Source organism: Rhamphochromis sp. 'chilingali' (assembly GCF_963969265.1).
Source record: "Rhamphochromis sp. 'chilingali' genome assembly, chromosome: 5".
Taxonomy (NCBI): Eukaryota; Metazoa; Chordata; class Actinopteri; order Cichliformes; family Cichlidae; genus Rhamphochromis; species Rhamphochromis sp. 'chilingali'.
This window is the reverse complement of record NC_137932.1, coordinates 14,729,453-14,749,353: the sequence shown is the minus strand read 5'-3', so window position 1 is coordinate 14,749,353 and position 19,901 is coordinate 14,729,453. Positions and strand designations below refer to the sequence as shown.

At 39.8% G+C, this 19,901-nt stretch overlaps 1 protein-coding gene across 1 annotated transcript in view; it reads left to right on the top strand.

Annotated features, from left to right (window-relative positions):
- Nucleotides 1-6,395: 6,395 nt before the first annotated feature.
- Nucleotides 6,396-19,901, top strand: part of enpp1 (ectonucleotide pyrophosphatase/phosphodiesterase 1) — a 37,494-nt gene continuing 23,988 nt past the window's right edge. The window contains exons 1-6 of the mRNA XM_080881787.1: nt 6,396-6,669; nt 11,453-11,522; nt 14,992-15,052; nt 16,748-16,845; nt 16,926-17,005; nt 19,704-19,823. Of these exons, the coding sequence (XP_080737913.1) occupies nt 6,541-6,669; nt 11,453-11,522; nt 14,992-15,052; nt 16,748-16,845; nt 16,926-17,005; nt 19,704-19,823 (558 nt within the window). The 5' untranslated portion in view covers nt 6,396-6,540. The remainder of the gene's footprint in view (nt 6,670-11,452; nt 11,523-14,991; nt 15,053-16,747; nt 16,846-16,925; nt 17,006-19,703; nt 19,824-19,901) is intronic.

Below are 19,901 nucleotides of genomic sequence, written 5' to 3'. Positions count from 1 at the left end.
TGATTGGCTGCCCCAGAAGTCATGTGCTTGGATATTACTCTCCCAGGAAAAACTGCCTTAAACGGAGCCTCAAACTTGAATTCTTGAACTACGTGGATTACTTGCATATTACTTATTGTTGACTTTGATCTTATGTAGGCTGGACTGGTAAAACTCAAATTTCTGTCAGTGTAAGAAGGTTTAACTACACATTTAATCAATGAAATACCTTAATATAAGACAAAAAGCACAAAGTCAACAGTAAATCTTAGTTTTTTTACATGATAAAAAAAAGGGTGCTCTAATAAACAAAAGAAACTTGTCAGTAGGACTCTTTGATCTTAAACTGTACCATGTGTGTAAAAATTAAAGAAATTTGTCATTTAAATACTTTGTACTGTGAATGGCCATGGGGGAGATTTTTATCAGTAGTAAAAGCTCTAAAACCTGTTAAATTGCAGTCAAAAGTCAGAAATTTATGTCTTCATTCACATTTTCCAAAGCCATCTAATGGACTGGATTGGAAAAAACTTTACCCAAGATCAAAAGACAAGAACACTGACTATTGCTTGCAGAAAGTGTAAAAAAAAGAAAGAAAAAAAAGATTACATGTTACCTTTGAGTAGAGTTGGCAGGCCACATGATAGAATTTCATCCTGGGCAAAAAAGGGCTGCAGCTGCAGCCCTTGACCATAATACCTCCACAGACACATTTATATGTGGAGAGACATATGCACACCACGGTCTGCTAATATATGTCCCAAACTGTCACTTTGTGCAGAGTACATTTCTTTCCCCGCTGTTCTCTCTGTGCAGGGGTTCATTTCCCAAAATATATTCAGTCTATGACAGAAAGCTCATCTGACATTAACCTCATGAGATTTTTTCCTCACTGGAAGATGTCTTTTTCTGGTTTTACGCTGTCTCAAACAATCAGAGACGCACCTGTGAAAATGCACACATTTTGAAACACAAAGCTACGTAAGACGAACACAGAACATCTTGTACTAGCGCTGGTCTTCCACAGGGAAAGCATTCTTGTTTAACCCCGAGGAAATGTGCAGATTATGTGTGTTGTTCCCATGTGTGCCTTAAACTTGGGGGACGTCCCTTCTCATGGGCAGTATTTGTGCTTATTCTACCCTCTGTGCTTCACCGTTATTTGTAGTTTTTGATGCAGAACTACAAAAGTAAACTTTACTAATGCACAGCAAGAAAGTCCTTGGTTTGAATCCTCGGGCCAGCCATGGGTCTATTTGTGCTAAGTTTACATATTCTCCGTATGCTACCATGAGTTCTCTCTGGGTGCTCCCACTTCCTCCCACAGTCTAAAAATACACGTTGGGTTCATTGGTGATTCTAAACTGTCTGCTGGTTTGAATGTAAGTGGCACTTCTATTGCAGGTTAGGCAGAGTCCAGGGTCTAAGCAGGGTACTCTAACTATGTACTATGTACTGTAACTGGATGAGCATTTCACAGATTGATGGATGGATTTTTAATGCATAAAACTGAAACATGGAAGAATAACAAGATCAAGAGCAATGTTAGCAGCTCTACATAAGCTTTCAGAGCCTTGGAACAAATCAGCACTACCATTAGTGCTGAATTAAGAAAAACAAATCTGCTTTTCTTTTAGTCACATTAAAAAAAACTTGAGCAAATATGACAGCAACTTCAAAGCTTTTTAAAGTGTCACATCCAACCTCAGCAGATTTGTAGCATCATTTGGAAAAAGTGAAACTCAAAAAAGTTAAAGCTATCCAACTAAAACCTGTTTGCACCAGCTTTCACACCTCCACCATGTTCATAATGCAGACTGATGTGCAGTAGGTGTGTATAACCTTATTCTCGCCCTTTTCTGATCCCAGTAACTCAATAAAGTGTGCTTATATAACTCAGATTTGTTCTAATCTTACAAACATGGTGAAGCTAAAGCAAACTGCTAATGTTCAACCTCATGTTTTATGTTGTAGTGTCACATGCTGTCTGTCCTTACATCACAACTCAGTTAAAACCAAAAATATGTCAACATGTTCCAGGTGGGCAACGTGTTCCAGTTGTGGGTAAGTGTATATCAATGTTTCTGAAAGGTGCTCATTATTTCAGGGCATCAACAAAAGCAGGCCTCAGACTGAAAGCATAGGCGCTCCGCTGTGAATGCTGACAGGTAGTTGGTGACACACATGCCTGTGAAGACAGAAGACTTCAATATTGGTTGAGGATTGTGCAAAGTTGAAGGAATAAATCAAGTGCAGTAAATCTCAGGGCGGGAGATGTGCTTATAACTGTCAGCTGATGAATTCTTTAACCTACTGCACCAACTGCTGCTTTCACAGTGTTTTATTTATAAATCGAGGCTTTATCTGGGTTCATCTCCTCTCTGCTTCTCCTCTCTGCTCTCAGTGCTGCAGATTGCTTCAGCGATGTGATTGCAAAAATAGTTGTTGCTGCAATCTGTTGCACATGAATGAAAGGTTTAATTTTCTGAATGTACATATAGTATGTTTAAATAGCAAAAGAATTGTTAACAGGAAAGTCTTTACTGTCTTTTTATTGTTTCTTTGAGTGTCTTCTTTACTTCTATACTTGATGTTTTGCTTCCTATGTTAATTCACCCACTGTGTATCTGCCGCTTGCTTATCTGTCAAAGCACTCTGCTAACTGTCTGTGAAGGTTCTAAGTCATCCAGGTCATCGTAGTCTAGGGAGCTTGGAAAGCAAAGAAAATGGGTGTGGGTCACAATCAGCCAAGGTTTCAGGTGAACCCACAGTGAAACCTAGCCCCACCCTATGATGTGATTTATTGAGGTCAAATGGCCCAGGATGTGAGTGGACGTTAAGGCGTCTGGAAAGGGATCTCAAAACTGGATTATAGATGGCAGACAGTTGGCGTTGTAAGCTAACGCCTCTACCTTAGAGACAGGGTGAGAAGTTCAGCCATCCAGGAGGGGCTCAGAGTAGAGCCGCTGCTCCTCCACATTGAAAGGAGCCAGTTGAGGTGGTTCAGGCATCTGACAACGATGCTCCTTGGCCGCCTCCTGGGTGAGGTGTTCTGGGCATGTCCCACGGGGAGGAGGCTCCAGGGCAGACCCAGGACACACTGGAGAGATTATATCTCTCAGCTGGCCTGGAAACGCCTTGGTGTTCCCCCAGAGAAGCTGGAGGAGGTGGCTGGGAAGAGGGAGGTCTGGGCTTCTCTGCTTAGGTTGCTGCCCCCGACACCCAGCCTCAGATAAGTGGAAGAAGATGGATGGATGGATGTCATTATTGGTCATTATTGAACACCTTTACAAAGTTTTTCTGCAACCTTTTAAGTGCCCAGGCCCACTATTTGGTCTCTGGGTTCCACCAACTGAAAAGCAAAACATAAGTCAAACTCTTCTTGTTTTATTACAAAATTCCTTTTGATGATGGCTAGCCAAGCATCCTTTTGCTTTCAAGAGGTTCCCTTAAAAAGGTTTACATCTTTAAACTTTCATACACTATTGTTTCCTTCTTTCATTAAAGACAAAGTTCCTTGTGCACTCTGCGGCCTCTCCAACTACTTTAAGTCTTCATGGCATGGACTCACCAAGGTGTTGGGAACATTCCAGAGGTTTTTGTCCCCACTGACATGATAGCGTCACACAGCTGCTGCAGATTTGTCAGCTGCACATCCGTGATGGGAATCTCTTCTTCCACCACATCCCAAAGGTGCTCTATTGGATTCAGATCTTTGTGGAAGCCATTTGAGTTCAGTTTTGATCATGTCTACATGTCTAAATGTTCTGGGTTGCTGCCATGATTACCATGACAAATACTTTGCAGCTCAAAGTGCACAACAAAAGGGTTTACTTGGATTATTTTGTCAGTCTGAGCATTAGGCCAGAATCGTGTAGACATTAAGTGCCAAATGTGTAGGTCAGTATTAAAGGTCATGTTGTAATATCCAGCTGAGTCAGGGGCAGCTGTAGGGAGACACAGCTGAGAGACACGCAGCTCACTGAGCAGAACACACACACAGAAACAGTCACTGTAACAACAACATGAAACACACATTCGGGCATGCATGCACAGCCCTATAGCTTACAATGAAAAACAAACTCAGGCTTATGGAGCTAACGCACACACACACATGCAAACACACACTGGGAGACAAAACTAAACAGACAGTGAGAACATGTAGCCCTGGGCTGTTTATGAGTACAAGACAGCACAGGGGTCAGAGGTCAGGGGCACCAGCCACATGTGATAAAAAATGATCATACAACTGGACACAGCTGGATGTGAAAGAAACCATATTATATGACTGCATATAGTGACAGGAAAACAGCTCTACCACCAAACACCAAATGTATTATAACTGTGAAAGTGTTGCAACAGCACCATATAGTGGATGCTTTAATACCACAGAGTAGTGTGCTTGGATATATATGCATAAACTGCAAGTGCCCATAACAATCGATTCAAAGTTAGAGAATGTGAATTTAAGTGCTTCCTGCAAACAAAAACATGCTTTTGTGTTACTGTTAAATCATTTAAATTGTATTTAGTTAGAGTAGAAGCAAATCGCAGTGAGGATACTAAGAATCGACATCAGTTAATACTGCACCTGACACTTTAAATGGGCAATGGGGTGATCCAAATTAAATTTTCATTAGGTCAGAATGGTCAAAAGTTAGTGTGTGATACAGCAACATAATATACAAAGTTTTATTTGGATTTTCCAAAGGCTGCACTCACACTTTGACCAGTTGTATATGCTTTACTTTTAACAGCCTCTGCTAATTGCTGGTATGAAATTTTTGATGGGATCTACAAAACTTCTGGCAGGATTAGCTTATTTAATAAACACCATTAAGCACCAAAGATGGCCGATAAGTCCAAGCTGCAAAACAGCTCGGCTTAAGAGGCACTTGAAAAGAAGACCTTAGTATATTTTTGAAGAAGAACAAGAAGAATGTGTGAAGCTAAGATAGCTTTAATGCACACATAAGAGGGTGTGCATTATTATGACTCTCTCTGGCAAGATAGGAAGCGAAAAGCAGCACTATTTATGAATGTTAAGTGTCATTCACTGACTAATATCAGTATTTGCCCAATGTGACAACTGCTCTTAAAGATGTTATTGTAAATATTGTATAGGTAAAGTCCAGGTCACACAGTGTTATGTATGAAATTTTCAACAGGAAAGGCTGGAAAAACTCTGAAATTGTCACTATTTTATTACTTTTATTACAATTTTCCATGTCTAATTACTACATTGTAATATTTTCCATTGTAATATTTTCCATTGTAATATTTTTTTCTGGCAAATACTTTTTGCCAGAAAAACCCAAATACTTCATAAGACTGATCTGTATGCAATGGTGTCTCCAGAATTTTTTCATAGGGGTGGGCATATGGGGCGGATGAACACCAGGTACCTTTCAGAGACAGGTCGCCTCGCCTCTGTCAGTGCGCCCCAGGGCAGCTGTGGCTACGATGTAGCTTGTCATCACCAGTGTGTGAATGTGTGTCCAAATGGGTGAATGACTGAATGTAGTGTAAAGCGCTTTGGGGTCCATAGGGACTACGTAAAGCGCTATACAAATACAGGCCATTTACCATACATCGCTTCTAAACCAGCCAAGTAGAGCTTACAGAGCTCATGGAAGGAACTCTGAAAATAGCTCTGGTTGCCTGAGGTTTATATTAAAGGAGTTTAATGCTGTTATGCTACATGCAAACCTTTTTCTAGCAGGACTACAATTTATTAAAATACAAATTTTATTTATGTTTTCATATGAGGCCGAATATCTTTTGTAATCGGCTGTTATTTCTTTTTGTTGACCAAATTATTTTTGAATAGAAGAAAGAATAGAAGAGGTGGAGCAGCGCCCTCTAGTGGATTATTTCTCCTTCAGTGGATAATTTTTAGCAAGCAGTCACTAACGCCAAGCTCAAATTTGCCAACGGTAAGTGAAATTAAATAAGACTATAGTCAAGCCAAAAGCCTTAGATTCTTATTTAAGGAAAGGAAAATGTGTTGAACTGGGTTTTTTAAAAAATTAATTTAATGCATGGGACGCAACCCTCGAACTGGAACCTAATGCACCACTTAAGTCTGGCCACAAGATGGTGGCAGCTCCACGACCTTATAATGGATTTCATAGAAAGTCCGTAATTACTGTATCTGTGTTTGCTTTTTATTTCGAGTCAATGTCCTAAATCAAAGAAATTAGACGTGATAATACGTCTGAGGCATGCGTATTCTGAATGTGTCTGGGTTTTATTTTCTTTTAAAGTGACTCTGATTGGCTTTAAAGTGGGTAAAGTACTATTTCATCGCCACATTAGAGGAAAATAAGTCAGAATAAGGGGGAGTTTCCGCTTTCTGCTCTGCTTTTATTAGTCTTGGATCCTCCTCCTCCCTTAGATCTAACACATGTAGCCACTTTGCAAAAACTTGAAGACGTCAGAAAGGCGGGCATTTCCCCTCTATATATTCCTCAGAGCTGCATCCCATCCTGCTACTCAGTTCAACCTGGAAAGCACTGGCAGGCGTCCTTTTTTTGTTTTTGTTTTTTTGCGCTTAGCAGCATGGAAGTGACCAAAGGAGAGGACGGGTCGGCGAAACAGGCAGCGTCTTTATTTGGGACACGAGAGGTGGAGAGTCAGAGGAGCATGAATGAGAATAAAAGGAGTACCCGCCGTAAAATCATTATTGGGGTATGTTCAGTTGCACTTTGGCAGCATGGAGGGCAACTTTGAGCGATTGACTTCGCTGTGTGAAAGTCACACATTATAGTTAATGTATTTGTCTGAGCTCCTGCCACTCATATTACTGCATGGTCTTAAATGTGACTTTTAAATTGGGAAGCCCTTAAAGTGTCAGGGACACTATTATTATAGATGATATTATTGATTAATAAGTAGCTGCTGTCTTTTGTCCTCTAGAAGAAATACTGGGGGGGAAAAATCATCTGTCCCTGTTTGAAATGAAGAGATGTCCATCTTTTTTCTTTTGTCTCATAATTGCAAACTGGATTCTGGGGTTTAAAAAACATTTGAAGGCGTCATTTTGGGCCCTGTTGAGTAGTCCTTTTTTTTTTTTTTAATGTATAATTTTTGTCAAACATTAGACAGTTAACCCAACTGGCACTGTGTGATGTTTAACTAGGGGAAGAGAACCATCGTCAGGGATCAAAAACCACATCCTCGGGTCAGCATTTCTGCACTGTTTACTCACACTGTCATTAATTCACAGCTGCCACACAGACGAGACTGTCAGTGTTGCCAGCGTGAACGTGGAAACTAAATGTTTTCACTCCACTGCAAACAGACACAGGCCAGCAGGCTCTCTGCAGGTGGACAAGACCGGCAGTTGTTAGTGTGAAGCAGGGCTGGGTGGAGCTCTGACCCCACAACGTTGACTCTGATCCAAAGTGTCGTTTCAGCAAAATACTGGGTGTATTCAGGCAGCTGGAAAATGAGTCGTCCTGCCAGCGCTTTGTTTTGATGTAGTTTTAGTGGTTCTAGATGTTACCGTGCAGAGGCACAGGTAGTAGCTGAAGTTGTTTATAACTATAATTATTTATAACGTTGACTAATTGGGCAATTAGTTTCTCACATAATTGAGCAATATTTGTTTTACTCTAATGCAAGACTGTTCAACAAACAGACAGGCACAGTGCTGTGATAGTCAGCACTGATGAAGATGTGTGTTGGGTTGATTGGCAGTTCCTGAGATAAACTAGCTATCTGTGCAAAGTGTAACATACCTCTAACTTTTATGAAATGTGTGGTAGGCTCCAGCACCCCGCCCAAGAACCTGAATTAAACAGTGAAAGAAGGTGGATGTGGACGTTTGTCACGGCTTGGCCTGTTCTTCTTGTGCTACCATCAAGAACAGACTCATTTAAACCGGCCCATCTTGACCCTGGACTCTCTTACAAAACACATTGTTAATTTTAAGATTCTGACTTGATCAATAATCTTCAGTGTCCAGTAACATCCCCACATCTGGGCCAGTAGATCAAAACTTTGGTAGCGCTTTAAGGTGTAATCTGTAATAATGTAGCATTGGTAAATATGTATATTGAATTATTAGTCTAAATCTGAAAAATAATAACTTAAAGGTTTAAAAATATGTCGACCAAAAGACAGGCTGTGCGAACTTTGACGCAATACTTGGCTATCTCCATCACTGGCAGGAATGGACATTTTAATCTGCTGGGTCTGTTCTTTGTTTTCTCCAGAACAGTATTTTTATCACAGAAGGAACGTCTCAGAAAACAACAGCAGCTTTTATTGTTCACAGCTCCTCGGGGCATTGAAACTAACCACACTTAGTCTTTGTGGAGGCTAAATCTGGAGTGTGTTTCAGTCTTTACAGAAAAAAATATAATTGAAGCAATTGTAAAGAAAAATACCGTTATGTTTTATGGACTTGTTTTATATTGTTGCGGTCATAGTCATATCAGAAAAACATGTTTCTTGCTGTAATATAGTGAAATAAATTGTGATTTTTTTTAAGTTGGAAGTGGAAAGTTAAACATGTCTGGAATGTTCGTGATCTCCTTCATCACTGAGGCATAAACTGCATGTCAAAGAAGTCATTTGAGAATGTGCGCATCCTTTCAGCTATTCACTTGCGACCTTCAGCTCGACACCACAATAACCAGATGCTGTCTGCTTTGTACCAATTAGACACACACAAGGTCTCATTTTTAAGGTCCACGAGAATTCGGACAATAGCATGACTTTGTAGTTTCGCCTCTGTACACTACCACAGTGGATTTTAAATTAAACCAATCAAGATGTGTTTTAAGTGCAGATTGTAAGCTTTAGTTCAATGGGTTTACCAGAAAATGGTGCAGTAACTACTTTGCAATACATCCCTAATGTCTTAAAACCCCAAAATAACTCAAAAATAAGTAAAAGCTCAATCTTGAGTACCCACTAACACTTTATGACAATGAATAATAAAGTGAATGTCTACCACTCCTTCACCAGATAGATCTGTTCAAACTCCACCCACCTTAAACTGTTTTTTCTATGGTAGTTCCTCTTTTGCCCTGCTGCCTGAGAAGCTAGATTGCTTCAGTTGTGCAGTTGTGCACCTGATTAACACAGAAAAGTAGCAGAGTTGTTGTTTTTTTTTTTTTGGATCAAGGATCCAGGCTTATGCGAGAGCAGCTTGTCATATCTACCATATCTTTCAGCTTTGTGCATGTCATAAGGCCACACATGATGGCAGTTTGATGTGTAGCCCTTAGCTTTTGTGTCTAAGTCCACCCCTGAACTAGAATGACACTTCCCTAGAAAGAGTTTTTGTGTCTTTGGATAGCCTTTTTTTGATGTCCACTTCGAAGATGACTTTCATCTGTAGTTTAATTTCAGAACCTTTACATCATTCTCTTGTAGACAATGGAAAATGAGTGGTGGTCATGGTGGGGGGTCTGAATAAATATTAAAGCGTGTTTCAGGCAGCCCAGTAGGTTTCCACCAGACAGTCTGTTTACTTTCACAACCCACAGAGACCCCGTCTTTAAGCATTTCTGTGAAGCCCATCCAAGTTTACAGTTTTTTTCACCTATAGCTGGGGAAAATAAGTGCACGTACCCAGACACCAAATACAGCAGTGCGTTTTCATACCTGTATAGGAATTCCAGCTCTTGTGAATCACACTAAGTAGATTACTCCTGCTGTACTGCTGTAGCTTTCTAGCTTGGGAGGATCGGACTAGTTTTGGCTTGAGGATTTGTTTGTTTAAACTGTAAATCCTCTGTAAAATCTTTCCTCCAGGAAGAATTTATGTTTTTCCACTTTAAGCCTGTTTTTTTGAACTTTTTAGTTTAGCTTTTTCCCCCTTTCAGTTAAAAGTAATAGACTACAGAAACAGTGTGAAAAGATTAAAAAAACGTATCAGTTCTGAGAGGAAATTAGACTCTTTGTGCCAGCAAAAAGTGACACCAGAGAACAAGAGACTTGCTTTAAACTATGACTTGTGTTGTGCTAAGGAAATATTTGCAGCTGCGTTCCCAGCAGAGAGGTGATAAGATGGTCATAGGAATAAAAGGAGATGAGCCATAACGCACTTACATATTATACTCTTTAAAAACTGTGATTGCAAGGCACAATTTTACCAGAATAATAAATATTAAAATCTGGCGACACATTTAAAATGAAGATTTGTAATGCCATAATGAGTAACTGGCCTGGTTTGGGGCATTGCAGACGGTTCAAAATCAGCATCCGTGATAACCCTGGTAAACACTGTCATTTCTAAGTAAAGTAATCTTTGAAACACCCATCTAATTACAAACCACTCGCCCCCAGGGAGCTGCTGTCCTGGGGCAGAAAGGTTGTGATTTTTAAAAAAAAAAAAAAAAAAACAATTCTGGATCACTACTTCCAACTGCAGAGAGCTGAGACTAATATATAGACAGATGGAGATGGTGTGGAAATTGTTAAAATCAACAGTTGAGCCTGTGAGGATACAGATGGAAGTCTCGGTGGACGGTAGAAGGATAACTGAATAAAGCAACGTATCTAAACCTCTTCAGCTGCAGTAATGGAGTAGGGCTTTGAGCTAAAAGCTAATGTAAGCATAATTAGAAGTATACAGAAAACAATAGCATGGTGATCGAGTAGTGTTTGCCACCCTAGTGTAATTCAACAGGTCCCAAATGCCAATTCTTAACAGTAAAAAAGTAACAAAGTTGCATAAGACATGTACATTTTTATTTTAACTTGGAGACGTCAAACTCTGTATGTTTTTTCTTTTTTTCTTTTCTTTTTTTTACATGATTGTAGTTTAGTAACAATGCACACAGAGTTGTAATCCGATCAGGGGTTTTCCCCCTGTTGGACGAGGATCTGGGGAAAAATAGCATGCTGTCTCTGGTGCGTAAAGTGTAAATAAACGATTCAATAAAATAATTTTTTCCAGACACAGTTTTTAAACGGAATTGAAGACAGTGAAGTACAGAGAAACACTGAGCCCGTTTGTTCTTGACCGTCTCGTAGCTTGGCTGTTTTTGTGATTCTCAGTCTGCATCTGCAGCTGCATCACATTTTTTGAAAAGAAAACTTGGAAATTTAAGAGGATCATGCGAGTCAGCTGGGTTCCTCTGCGAACTGTGGATACAACAAATTTATTCATGATCGGTCCATTAATATTATTTTAAGAGCCTGTAATGTCAGCCTCGTGTTAGTGATGCTAAGAGGCAAAATAACAGCATGATTTAGTCATTAGGTGAAGAGGATCCCATCTAATACTTGCTGTACAACAGCCAACACTGCTCTCTCTAGAGCTGAAGCTTTGAGTGTGGACGTGATTTAGTTTTGTTAATTTGTGTCTTCTCTTGAGAGAGACGAGATTTTGTAGTGCTTGAACCTTTTTCTTTTCTCAAAGTTCAAATAGTTCAAAATAAACAATGTGAAATTAGTGGCTGCTATCTCTAACAGCTTTAACAAACATCTTGCCATTTTATCTTCTGGGTTATAGGTTCTGCTGCTGTGTTTACTGGTGGTTATCCTGGCTGTGGTGATTTTTCTGAGAAAGGAGAAAGGATCAGGTAAGATTGACTGTTTTAATTAACCAGCATTAAATTAATGTACATTTCACCTCCTCATTTTCATAATTCTTGCCCAATGGCTGTTGGAAAAGTCCCCAATCCCCCTCCCCCATCCCTCTTCCCCCTTCATGATTTGTGCTTCATTTATAGCATATTTTTCATTCAGCTTGGATTACATTTTAATTTTAAAGAAACTGTTTTGCCTCTGGTATAATGTTGGCCTGGTCACCTTGGATTGCGCCAAGTGAGCCTGGGACTGGCTATATTCCATAGTACTAATAGAATTTATTTATTTAACACCCCTGTTTCTCATCAAACAGCTTTATGCATGTTCTTGTGGTTTAATAAACAAGTTAAGTGTATCTTCTTCCTCAAAACAGCAAAAACAGTTTTAAGAAAAGCTACATTTCTTCACTGCCACGTTTGATTGCTTGCAGTCCCTCTTCCTTTGGTTGGTGCATATCCAGACATATTGCTGCTGCAGCTGTCAATAAGTGGTACAAGATGAAAATATTAGCGGGACTTCGTGTCACTGCAACACACATGTGCATCCTTCTGCGCAGGAAACAAAACAACAATCCGCATAAGTCTGTTACTGCAGGATATCTTTGAATTTTACTTTAGTAGATATATAGTCTGTGAAGTGCTGGTGTTGGAAATGTGAAGAATGTCAATACAGACCTCAGCGCCCTGTATTCACGAGGATTTCAATTGCTTTTCCTAATGAATTCTCAGAGTTGACCTTCGAAATGCAGCTGTCAAAGTGCTGACCTGCTTTTTCTTTCACTCACATGTAAATCTGTGTAGTACCACATTAATACATTTTCTGTCTGAGCTTTGTCTAAGTCATGGTTTTCACTCCTCATGGACAGTGAATAGAGTGTTTTGGCTACAAGAGCGTGAGACAGATTATCTCAGGTTACATTTCTGGCATTTATTCAGCGAGAACTCATTTGGTGCGGTTGTCACTTGGTAAAATAACAATCAAGGCTCCACACTCTTGTGTATAGCACCTAACATCCCGCTGCAGATCCTCCAGAAACTTGAGACTTGAAGTATTTAGAGGAGCAGTAGAGAAGGATAAAGTTACCAACCAGGCAGCAAAAGAGAGACAGAGAGGTGAAAGTTAACCCCCAAGACGCCGCATAGGTTGAGCGTATGTTTTTGTCAGGGTGGTGCAGGCTAGTTTTTTCTGTCCATGGTTGCAAAACAAGTCGTAAATACCCTCTTAAGTGACAGAGGAATGTTTTCTGCAGCTATAGATTCGCCCCAGTTAGACGTGGGCAGCAGTGTCAGTACGCTCTTTGTTGAAAACCACCATGCCAAAACGCTCCTCCAATTTAGGGGGCAGCGGCGATGACTGTGGGCAGCAGTCCCCAGCCTGGGTGGGGTCCTCTCTCTCCTGTGGCATTTCCCTTTAACTTGCACTCTATTTTCTCCTCAGTTAACATAAAACCTTTCGATTACTTGTCGATTACTCACCATAGAAAGCCGTCTCCTGAGACAGAGCATCCCCGTGTTAAGTCCAAACCACATAGCTGGCCCCGACGCAGCGAGGAGAGGATTTTTCACCCATGTGCTAAGGCTCCCTCTGTCGTATGCCCTGTCAGTACAGCAGGAAACTTGATGGATGCATAAGGAAGGCAGATGTTTAAAAGGTTAAAGAGGTGACTCAAAATATCCTGCTTGGTGATGCCTTGCCTGCGGGAAAGTCCTTGAGTAAGGAAGGTTTCTTATCAACCTGTGCAGACCGTTACAACATTTGAGGGCATATTCTCAGTTCGCATTTGATTACAACAACTAGAATAAATGTTATGATTGTTTTACTGTCTATTGTCTTTCCCAAACTAAGTGCTGCTTTTGTTTTCTAACAGCTCCAGGAAGCAGCACTTATATTTGGTTTTTTCTGTCATACATGTCTCTACATAACACAGGAAGGAAGTGCTGTTCTTGCAGCTCTCTCTTAGATAATCATATATTACTGATGCATAAACAACAGTATTGTATTAGCCTCTCTCACAGCAGAAAGAGCAAGTGACGGCTTTTTTCCTTTGTGTTTTTTGTTGTTTTGGGAGGACCAACCTTCCTCTTCACGGAGCTGCTAAGACACCGTGCCTGGGATTACCGTAATAACCCTAATATCACTGAAAAGCGCAGAGTCGCTGTTTTCAGGAACCGTTGCAATTATTTCAATCAAGCAAATGGTTCAGGAGTTACGGGAGTTGCAGATATTGAAAAGAGGGTTACAAAACACCTGTCTGATGCCAGCGACAGGTTAGGCTTGAGAGAGTTAAAAGAACAGCAACAAATGGAACATGTAAAAATATGTAAAACCCAAATCCACCCATCAAAAGAATAACCTAATAGTTGTGTGTCTTTGATACAGACCCTCTCATTAGTAAATGCATCAAGTAGGCACAATAAGAGCTCTAATGAAAATGAGGCTCATTTCTTCTGGGGTGTCATAATAACCATGAATTGAGGATAACGAGACGGGATAAACGCCGTCACCAGTCTGTCACAAGGCTAACACAGAGAGGAAAACAGTCTTACATTCCCATCCTACAGCCCATTTAAAATCAAATTAACATGCATGACTTCGATCAGTTGGTGGAAACCCATGCAGGCTCCTGCAGAACACTTAAACAGCCAACAGCAAGATTCAAACCTGGAGTCTTTTTCCTGACTGGTGTCATTATCCAACACGACAGACATGAAGTGAAACTGTGATATCATGAAAGCCCTGTTATGTAAGGAAACAGCTGAGGGCTAAAAAGGTTGCACTGAATGCAGTCTGTACTGTTGTGTTCACAGGTTATGTAGTTCCCTGATGTAACAAACCAATTAATGCATTCTTAAAACATCATTGTATATATTTCACTTATCAGATAAAGTGAAATAATGACGTTTTTTGGGGGGGGAGGGGTTTCAGTGCATGTGTGGATACATCAGGTTACAACGTGTTATGTTTCACTTCTTTGTTTCCAAGATTGTTTCTATGGTGATCTCATCTTCTCCGAGGCAAAATGAAAGCGTAGCATGTGTTCTGTCTCGAAATGCTTCCGGTCTTCTTGTAAATGTGGATGAAAAAGTAATGTCACTTTGCACTTACACATCCTCTTCACTGGTAGTCAAATTATTCAACAGTGCCATTTAAAGGGTGAACTTGACAGATTGCTTTAGTTGCTGTCCACCAAATGGGATCATATTATATCCTCAAAGCTTGTCAGGTGATGTCCTTTTGTGGTTTAACATAGATTCCGTTATTTATATGAAAGGTTTTAAAATCTGTAAGAGTTTAAACTGAGGATCTAAGTGGTTGTCAAAACAGTTCTAGTAACTTACCTTCCAAGGTCACTGTGTCATGTTAATATATATTATTTATTGACATTTGCTTTAACCCAAAAAGTGTGCTGAAATTAAATAGAAAACCTCAATTTTCCTTAGTAACACAGTTCTTTTCTCACAGGAGGGGAAGTCTGGATGGAAGGGCCCTTTCAGGAAGTCAGTCAGCCACAGTGTCCTTCTGGGTAATATAATACTTTTGTTTGGCTTCAGCAATGTGAAAACAGATTTACTTTTCATAAAATTGAATGCACAAATTCCACCTGGACTCCTTTGGATTACATCAGCTCTGGTCCTCCTCTGTCTGAATCCTAAGTTGTAACATATCACAGATCTGAAAGTGGAACTATTTAATCATATCACCCACATTTTCCCTGAGAAGAAACCATTGTTCACTGTTAGCAAACATTATCAACATACAAAGCAGGCTAGAGTTTCCTTTCTGTCACCCTCTGGTTGCTTACCCAGCTAACGTCCATATTTTTTATCTTGTAAATAGCTGAATCACGGCTTGTTTTCTCCTAGTGGTGTTGCTTTATTGGGGAAAAAGTAACTGTCTCTATGGAAACTGGGGTAATGGCCGAGTAATCAGGCATGTGTTGATGAGTTGTGTCTGTGTGTTTGCACGAGAGCGTGGTCACATGTTTGTGTTTCTGTCTTGGCGAGGGAGTAACCTCAGACAGACGCGTCAGACTGTGGAAAAATGGTCCTGCGGCTCCAGATGAAGCTATTTTAGTTTGAAAAATACAATAAGACACACAAATGTCTATTTATATGAGTGTTGTTTTTTATTGTTTCTATGGATACACCACACTTTTACTTTCCTGACAGGTTGGCAAAATCTTTCTTATGATTATTTTGGTTACTAGCATATTGCTGCTAGTTTGAATGGGTGTGATGGGCTTGCTCTCGGAGCTATTGTAAAACTTTTAAAAGTGACATGCAAACCGGAAATGGAGAAAGTTTGCCTTCAGCATAAAAGTTCTACCATAGTGCTGCAGTTTCAAAAAGCACATATTTTACTTTGAAGTTGAACCTTCCCTATTTCCACTTAGCGTCACTTTTACACATTTTACAACTACACAGCTAATACCAGTAATAGACGACCAGTACGCAAACTGGCCAGTGTTATGTTTTTCAGGGGAGTTTTCTGGCTTTATTGTGAAGCACTCTGTGATTTTTATCTGTGAAACATGCTTTATAAATCAGAGGCAGACAAATTTTAAACTATGTCCGCATGATGTCACATGAGAACCCTCAATAAACTGCTTTAATTGTATCTATTTTTATATGATTTTCTGAATTCTATTGATGATTTTATTCTACATTTACAATAAAAAATGAAAGACATTTTCATATTTGCAACTCTACAGAAAATCATAACCAACTCTTCCTTCTCCAGGTCTGTTTCACAACTTTTAGCTTGTTTTGGTTTAATGCCAGCGCTGCTACATAGTACAGCGCATTCAGCCACAGGTCTAATTCTTGCTCTCAGTGGCTTGACACCAAAGCAATGTTAAAGGGCAGACATTCTAAGAAAGGGACATGATGTTGAAAGACTTCTGAACTGAAAGGAAACCGATAGGAGGACAGAAGATGATTGAAATGTCACAGATGGAAAAGTAAAGTCAGTTAAATTTTCATTTGTCTTAAATTTGGTTCAGTTTTTATGTTTCAGTGAGCTATGATATGAAAGTTGATTTAAAAAATGCTTCGAAATGACTGACTGTAGCCATTTCAAGATGCTGTTGTGTGATTAGACTTGCTTATAGAAAAACTTGGCACTAGAAGGAGCGGAAAGATGACTCCAGATTATTAATGATAAACACAGGTCAGTGTCCCCTTAGAGAATGTATTTATCAGATGTTTTTCCTGTCCAGATTTTCAAAGCCTCCTCTCATCCTGGTGTCTTTGGACGGTTTCCGGGCAGCGTATCTGAAAGAACATGCGAGTCACATGCCTGTTATCAGCAAGTTACGTAAGTCAAAAACATCGCCTGTCTCACAGTTCTTTACGATTTACAGCTCAAGGTAACAATGTGACTTTGTTACATTGCAGGAAATAATGGAACTACAACACCATACCTGAGGCCTGTTTATCCCACAAAGACCTTTCCCAACCACTACACCATTGTGACTGTGAGTGTTTTTTGTTCATTGAGAAATACAAACAGGTTTGCTGGGCAACAGTGTTTGGTCAGTGATGATGAATAACTCATGTTGTGTAAGGATGTATTTGTAATTTGTAACTGTTCCAATGAACTTTAGAGCAGTTTTGTGTGCAGTTTGAATGTGATCTGACCAACCCAATTACCTGGGGCACTTACTACAAAGCACGTTCAACATACCCACATGACATTACTGGTTATTCATTTCCCAGGATTTCTTAATCTGCCAATAATCTAGCAGTGATTAAGAAACCCAGTATATGGTCATATAAGACATGGTTTTTGTAGCATATGACAAGTCTACTGGGAGCAGATGGCATATTTTACTAAGAGAAAACTACACAGCCAAAGCCAGCAGCATGTAAGTCAGCATGATAGGAAAAGCACCTAGTAGTTACAGTTAGGCTACGTTCACACTGCAGGCAAAAGCGCATCAAATCTGATTTTTTTGACCCTATGCGACCCATATCCGATCATGGTATGACAGTGTGAACGGCACAAATCCGATATTTTCAAATCCGATCTGGGTCACTTTCGTATGTGGTACTGAATCCGATGTTTTAGAAAGCGACTGCTGTGAACGGTCATGTCGCATTAAATCCATCTTTTACGTCACTGACACAAGACAGACGCCAATTATCAGCGCCCGAGAAGCGCCCGAGAAGACAACGCGAACGCTTCCTGGCCATCCAGTGTAGATGTCAGTGAAACTGTTGGGAAGACAACGTGAACATTTTATTTGTACTGTATAATCTGCAGATTCTGACAGAAATCTGCAACTATCCTTTGAAGCACCGCTCCTATCTAAAAGAGCAATAAGGATCATTATTAGGTTATTTACATTATTATGTAAATAACAAAATAACTTAAAGCAAAAATTGGGAAACGTAAAGCCCGAAGTCTTTATATTAAGGGCCATCAGTCAAACAATACTGTTTGGTCTAGATCTAAACGGAACACGTTGTTTGTGACGTCTTCTTTTGCGCATGCGGGCCGCTTTGAGCGTTCACACTAGAGCACGTTTGCTGTCGCATTTTATTTGTAGTGTGAACAAGCAGACAAAAAAATCGGATTTGATCCAAAAATCGGATCTGAGCATTACGACCTGCAGTGTGAACGTAGCCTTAGAGTCCTGAATAAAGGTGTGAATGTGCCTTTAGTATGCCTCGGTTTCAGTGGTCAGTGAACTGAAAGGGATTATTCTCTATATATGTAAAGTGGGCATGAAACACTTGATGTATAAAGGTTAATTTACACTACCCCTGCTCTCAAAAACTGAAAAGATGTAACACTGTATGTGTAGCTGGATTTAAGAAACCTGTGATGTTGGAAAATGTCTGGATGTGTTGGGAAAAGACAGACTAGTTTAATGCATAAAATACGGCTGATTGATCTGAAGGCTCTCCTCCACACAGTGCTCATTCATAAAATGCTTTACAAACCCAAACATTACAGCTAACAGCTGGATTTTCCCATTTGAGTCCAGCTAGCCAAACAACAAAGAGGCAGTGAAAGTGAAAAGTATAAATTTAGTTTTAACATAAAACTCTTTGTTGCAGTCAGAGGCAGCACAAAAGTGATCACTTGAAACAGATTTTTAGTTTTAGTCACCTTGCTTTCCATTGAGTTATCGGTTCTGTAACTAGTTAGCTAACATAAACTAATGTAAGTCTATTGACTACAAGAAACCAACCAATCCGGTGACGTTACGCTCTGTACTGAAAGATTATAAACATGTCTTAAAAATAGGATTTCTTAAATCTTGCTTCACAGACAGTTTTACATCTGTGTCAGTTTTTGAGATGATGATGTAAATTGATAATGATGTAAATTAGCCTTTATAAATGAAGTGTTTCATGTCCACTTTAAAGCTATAAAAATAACTGGTTTAGTTAATAGACTTATTCCAGGATTATACTTGTTTGTGAACGCGGAAACCGTGACTAAGTAGTTATTGTTATTAAACTTTTTTCAGTTGTGCTTGAAGCCAAGTACTTAGGGCCCCACTCACAGAAGCCTGGACACCGGTCAGTGACACCCCCTCTCTGTTTAGTTTGGTTGCTAGCAGATGTGACTGAGAATAAAGTAGCAAAACATAAATTTTTTTTTGTTTGTTTGCTTGTTTGTTTGTTTTTGGGGGGGGGGGGAGGGTTGCCTGTCCCATTTGGATCTTTAGCCATCAGAATTATTGTCTGAAGGCCAAGAAAGATGCCTAGCAGATTTACTTTACCAAGTGCATCATCATGGCCTTGCCATATTGGTCCATTTAATTGACCTTTATTATTATTATGTATCTATTTTATTTTATTTTCAATTGTTACAGACAGAACAGACATTTAGAGTAAGAGAAGCTCAAACTCTAAATCTGTTTGTAAAGAAGTGTAAACATCCTGCTTTTTCTAAAATGACACTTCCACAGGATGGTAGGAATGGTTGAGACCTAATGGCTTACATTCGTACGGAGAACAACTCCAGCAAGACGCTTATAACGTTGACTCCACCTTTATTGGTTGAAATCAGACACTGCAATTAAGATAAACTGCTGTGGTTACTTGTAATATTTGGGGTTGAAAGATGGTGAGAGAAGAGGTAATCACCTTTAAATCCCTGCAGCCACAGAATCAAAGCAGCTCATTGTGACTTGGTTTATCTTATCTCTATTCCTGCAGGGTCTTTATCCCGAGTCTCATGGGATTGTGGACAACAAGATGTACGATGTGAAACAAAATGCTTTCTTCAGCTTGAAAACGGATGAGAAATTGAACCCCCAGTGGTATCAAGGAGAACCAGTAAGTGAATCTGTTGTGTAGAAAGGTGGTAAATTAGTACAGCAAAGCTCAGGCTCATAGAGGCCAAAAGTAAAACCT